The 6,061-nt window shown below is 34.3% G+C and overlaps 1 protein-coding gene and 1 long non-coding RNA gene across 2 annotated transcripts in view; both read left to right on the top strand.

Annotated features, from left to right (window-relative positions):
* LOC109542563 (replication factor C subunit 5) overlaps positions 1 to 1,507 on the top strand; it is a gene marked incomplete at its 5' end in the record, with an annotated part of 45,862 nt that extends 44,355 nt beyond the window's left edge. The window contains 3 exon segments of the mRNA XM_048664578.1: positions 740 to 951; positions 1,004 to 1,081; positions 1,145 to 1,507. Coding sequence (XP_048520535.1) covers positions 740 to 951; positions 1,004 to 1,081; positions 1,145 to 1,293 — 439 coding nt within the window. The 3' untranslated portion in view covers positions 1,294 to 1,507.
* A 3,489-nt stretch (positions 1,508 to 4,996) lies between these two features.
* LOC125503827 lies at positions 4,997 to 5,665 on the top strand. The gene is made up of 2 exons (XR_007281088.1): positions 4,997 to 5,212; positions 5,261 to 5,665. It is a non-coding gene; the product is annotated as an uncharacterized LOC125503827 (long non-coding RNA).
* The last annotated feature ends 396 nt before the right edge of the window (positions 5,666 to 6,061 follow it).

Genomic DNA, 6,061 nt, shown 5'->3' with positions numbered 1-6,061 from the left:
CGGTCCGTCGTTAAACGCGTTTAATTTCGGCGTTTAAATAAACTTAGTTTCGTCAAACTGCGTTTCGCTTGTTTCTGATGAAAATGGGCCTTAGTAAGCGTGTTAAACGTCGCTGTTATGGTTTCATGTCCCACCACCTTACATATGTTATGCAATTGTCTTCCTTTCTCGCCCTTGTCTCAATTCTGCAAAATATTCATTATTATGTTCTCTCGTATTTTTTACCAATCTTTGTTCGTTTTTGTTCGTTTTTGCGTTGTGTCTTGTGGTATCCTCTGTTTCTTCTGATAGTTCAAAGCCCCAGGCCAACACAGCAGCCGGACTCGTTGTGGGGAAGAACCTCACAATTCAATTAAAGAAAAAAATTGAATGCTAAAAAATCGATTTTTCTCCATGTTGACTGTTAATTTGAGGTTATGTCAAAAGATATTCAATACAACAGTTTTCGATTTTTTTATTTACAACTCTTTTTGTATTTAACGTTTTCCGCTAGAACGTCACATTTTCACAAACGGCAAGTAACCTAAACTAAATCCCCATCATTTTTCTTCCATCATCAAATTTTATTTTTTCTTAAAGTTGTAACATCCACAACATATTCCACCTGGTCATTGCCTGTTATTTTTTTCTTATTTTTAGTAATTCAAAATCGTTTTGGCACCAGCCTATAATTCAACTGTCTTTTTTCAACCTGCACTGCATGGGTACTATTTACATAAATTATTTTTTAATTTTCAAGGGTGCAAATAACTGAAGACGGCAAGAATGCTTTGTTAACGTTAGCTAATGGCGATATGAGAAAAGTACTGAATGTTTTACAAAGCACATGGTTGGCACACAAAAATGTGAATGAAGACACAGTCTACACTTGTGTAGGACATCCACTTAGAAAAGACATTGAAAATATGGTTAATTGGCTTTTAAATGAAGACTTTAAGAAGGCGTATCACAGTAAGTATGTTATGTACTATTGTTAATAATCCGATACATACTCATATTTTAGATATTCAAGAATTAAAAACATTGAAAGGGCTAGCGCTCAATGATATTATCACGGAACTGCACAAGTTTATTCACAGAAGTGAGCATTTTAAATTTTCATATTGTTGCGTTCTTAAAATACAAATCAATTTATCGTTTTTAGTCGAATTTCCATTTCAAACGTCTATCAGAATCTTGGATAAACTGGCAGAAATTGAATACCGGTTAGCACAAGGAGCTAATGAAAACATCCAGTTAACCGGACTGATTTCATCCTTCCAATTCATTAAGCAAATACAGCCACCAGAATAAGAAAATACAATTTGAAACTTATAAATAAAAAGGAAAAATATAGTGAAAGTATATTTTTCCATGATTTTTACATATTTGGCCTGCTGGCAGTCTAAGCCCGTATCTAAGCATATGATTTGAAAGTGAAATTTTGTGATTTATTCATATATGATGTATTTTACGTACCCTGCCAACCAACTATTAAACAATAAATTAAGTGTTATTTGTCATACTACACACTAGGTATTTTTGAAACTTTATTTATTTAGTGGTTGACCGTAACACTGACTTTTTGTGCTCGAAATTTAATACGAGTGGAAGTCGATGTTTTGGAAAAAAAATATCTCCAAATGCCCCAAAAACCTCCTTAAGTCGAAAGCTACGTTCATACGTAAATTCAAAGAGTAAAATGGACGAAGTAAGAAAAAGAATGCGTTTTTTTCTGGTATTCGGAAACATTGAACCCGCCGCGGAATATGTTCCTTCTGAAATCTAAAATTGATAAGGTAATCTCTGGGTTTAATATTTTCTAAACTAAAAATAGCTCTTCGGTTTGCAACAACAGGTGGGTCAAAGATGTCGTGTAAAATTAAGCCTCTTATTAAATCGTGATCCACATCTCCCTGGTCATTCCGGCGCAGAAAGGCAGCTCAATGTTTTCTTCCATCTTAGCCACTTTTTGTTTAATAACAATACAAACTTAAACTAGCTTTGAAACTTTTCCAAGCAAAAGGGGTTAAGCAAACAATAAAGTGAGGTTTATTTTATTAAGAGTGCGACAAACGCGGTATCAAAAACTAAAAAACGCTCTTAACGTTATTTGACTGAACACCTTGTTTTTTTTAACACTGCGCATGATCAGAATAACGTGTAGCGTTTAAGGCCAACGTAATTTTAAGTGTTCAAAATCGTGGCTAAAATTTTGATGGAACACAAAGTGTTGATTAAATAGTTTTAATAAATGATTAGTATTTTAATCGGATATGGTGGAACGAGGCCTTAGACACATATGGATTTCCTTTGGACTCAAACGTCTGGAACATATTCGCGACAAGAAATATCCGAAGCGAAGAGCTAAAAGGTTAGATCGTCGCTGCTAACAACTGTACGTAAATGGGTAGAAAAACTTTCTATTTACATGGCTAAAACAAAAGTCAGGCTGCATTTTGATATTACTGAAGGCAGAACTTTAATGCAGCGATTAAGCGCGTTCTAAAAGCTTTATTTATTTAGTTATTTAAAAAATATATCTAAAAGCTTTATTAAATCAAACATTAAAAACTCTGCGTATATTTTCCATGATTTTTAACTCTTGAAGGAACTTTGTATCCACGATATGTATTTAAGATCCAAGTCGAAGGTTACTGATACAATAAATATTATAATATTTGTTGGTTTAAGTAGAGAGCTGATAATATCAATTAAATTAAACAACAATGAGAGCGACCATTGACCTCAGCGTCCATGGCTTCTCAAATGATTCTCCTACAACATCAATGTAATGTTGAAACAAACAGTAAATAGATCACAAGCCAGGAAAGTGCAGAAGTGATTGAAGAACACAGACAGTCCCTTCCAAACAAAAACAATTTACGTAGATTTTATGCTTATGTGTCGTTTCAGATCAGGGTTTTGCGTTTGATTCAGTTACTCCAGCCTATTCTGAAAACCTAATTTCAGTAGCTGCATGAGATTTTCAAAGCTGCTGAGTTTCCTCTTATTCATTGAATTGCTTTCCACCATTGTAAAAAAATCAGCACTTTTTATGTTATTATTGAAAATTCTTGCGTGTGAGAAATCGAATAAATACACTTTTTTTATTAGATTAACATATTTCAGAGAACTTCAAAGTCAGACACATTTTTTTAAATATTTTTTATTGAAGCTCCAGAAGTCCAATAGTCTACCGCGTCAAAAGTTTCTACGCATTTTTTCTCATATCTCAAACATTTTTCTGGCTACCAAGTTTGGTTTTTCATCTCTGGATAGAGCATTCAAATGCGAATTTTTTGATGTAAAATATTAATTTGTATATTCTTCTAGTTTCCATACAACAAGCCAAATTCGAAAGTAAAATATTCCCTCAGAGTTGTGACAGAAGCAAACAAATTTGCTCTCTAAGTTGTTTTTTCCTTTGACAACCTACGGAGAATGTTCTATTTTAGAATTTTGCTTGTTATGAGGAAACGAGTCGTTTTCAATTATTTTTTTATATTGAAAAATTCGTTGTTCAATGCTTTATCCAGACATTGAAATCTGAGCTTCGTGGCTAAAACGATTATTGAGGGTGGAGCTAATTTTGGATTTTTTGGTAAAATATCGATATAAATATTGAATATTGATATGCCTTCAGTCAAACACTTTCCGACAATGTGTATCTATAGTCTGTACGCTATAACCAAASCTTATAAAGGGTGTCCCACCGGGAACCGCAGCGATCGATATATGGCAAASTSTAAYARKTTTTGATATAATCGAAATTTTATGTAAAAAATAACAGTTACAGCCACTCGAATAATGATTCATTTTTTCTATAAGGRCATATGTGCTATTTAATTCTGGAATGATTATAAATGTSGAGACGCAGGCTACTTGGTATTACGTTCATTTTGACTTCCTATTTGCTATTGAAGARMAAGCGTCTAACACGGCGGTTAAAGTCAGTTATCAATAGGCAAAGGTCACAAACSKGAAATTCGTTCCATTAAGCAAGCTGCTAAAGTCTGGATCTTCAACGAAAATAACATGATCTGTCATCTTGCCAAAACATAGACAAAACWTGGCCKCGTTWTAMCAAATGYCACGGTCAGTCACTCACGTGAGATAAAAYTCTTCCTGTCATTGGTTGATTCGCCAACTAAATGAACTCAGCCGTCGGTGAAATAAAATTTGGTTAAGTGCTAAACGTSATGAAAGCCTAATGGAAACGAGTGACGAATTGCGCAAGTGCAAACAACGATCGATGAACGGCACCAACTGCAGAGTTTATAAATCCAGCTTAATGGTTTCCACTACAGTGACTATACATCACAGTGGCGACAATGGTTATTCCACTTTTCTATTGGTTAAGGACTCCACCTGACTAGAATCGCCATTTGGAGGCAAAAGTTATTTTACTTACCATGCAGATATGCACGTTTAACTTGAATTATGTCGCCCTTATTGACCCTGGCTGACATTTATAGGGTATCATATTTGCGTGTAGACTAAATGAGTTATGATAATCTTGCCATTAAGTGCCGACCTTTGGACAATATATTATATTGCTGATTGCATAATAAATCAATCACACTGACCAGTTGGTCTAGTGTGCGAGCAATAAAATATCAATTGCTAGTACCTAGGTAATAAAATATTATTGGTCTGAAAGCTGGTATATTTTTCAGTTAATTAAGTCTGAATTTTGTTACTTTTAAGGGYTGACCCTTAGCCAATATCAAACAGAATATCTGAACAGATTAAGSCAGAGTATTTAACAACAGCTTGGCTTATTGAAGCCTGGGGAGTGGTTTTATTTAATGACTTCAAGATSTCCTGTCAATGCGTTAWGCAATGAAACAATGAAAAATCTTTAAAAGCTATTAAMTTTGCTCACTAATGTTATAGAAATTATTAAGRTCTTGGGMATACGCTCCATTAGTCTGACGTCAGACGATGCGCGCGCCGGAGGRCTGTATCTACACAAACGAATTGTCGTATCTTATTAGCATTGGACATAGTTTCATTCCGTATTTTTTTAGAAATCTGCAGGTTCTAAGCATTATTATTAGACAAGCTTAGMAACTATTTTGTTCGCTACATTAGATACATCGTTCTTACTTTTTCTTCAACTTAAYATTTTTCAACATGCAGGTTATGTTTGCTAACAGCTGWTTGCTGTTGGATACGAATGTGTACATGCCTTGCAGACAATTTGTCGATTAAAAACACATCCCGACCGGTTAGTTCCTCGATTCTAATGATAAGTTAACATTTTAAGTGTCTGCAGGTCACGTTCTACGATTTTCTGCTGTAGCGGATTGCTTTAAAGAAGACTGCTCATAGTTAAAGAGGGGTGAAAACTCTTAAGAGAGGCTACGTCATTGAGCCAGAGACAAAACTTGTCTCTGATTGAGCTAGTGTTCGCTACCGAAGACTTTCCTGCTTGACTTAAAGATGTGAGAGCCAGTATGAAAAAGAAAAATGACTGTGTATTACTGTAATTCTGTATATTTTTGACTGCGAAACATTAAAACTAACAGCTAAAGTTTCATGAGAGTTGTGAGTAACTGATCTTGCTTACTAAGTTTTTCATCTTTCCAGTCATAATAACAAACTACTTATATGTTTGAGTAATGCAAACAAACATTTACATATTGCACAAGTAGGAAAATACATAAATACTAAGATGGCATTTCCTTTTATACTTTCACTTGAAAAACGTTCAGATAAATTGTTAAGTCCCATTAACAATTGTTGTCGAAAATCATTTTCAGCATAAATCCGTGCTGYAGACAATCATTTTCAGCATAAATCCGTGCTGCAGACGTAAAGGTTTTAGGAACATTTTCTGTCTATTTTGAACGGTTTTTGAGCGGTCGCAATCTTCAACGGACGATATTTTCCTTATTTTCGACCCACAACTTTCATGTTTGCTATCGGACAACTTATTAGGTCGGAAACAATCTAATAAGGGCAAAAAACCCGATTGTAAAATTTTGATTTTTGGTCGAAAATTTCATAAGGTAAGAGGTCGATTTTTCCAAAAAATAAAAGTTCCTCAAAATACCTTGAGGATACATCATTTTCA

Source organism: Dendroctonus ponderosae, unplaced genomic scaffold (assembly GCF_020466585.1).
Source record: "Dendroctonus ponderosae isolate FM_Combo_2020 unplaced genomic scaffold, Dpon_F_20191213v2 Dpon_F_20191213_3, whole genome shotgun sequence".
Classification (NCBI taxonomy): domain Eukaryota; kingdom Metazoa; phylum Arthropoda; class Insecta; order Coleoptera; family Curculionidae; genus Dendroctonus; species Dendroctonus ponderosae.
The sequence above is the reverse complement of the archived record's forward strand: the minus strand, read 5'-3'. Positions and strand labels throughout refer to the sequence as shown.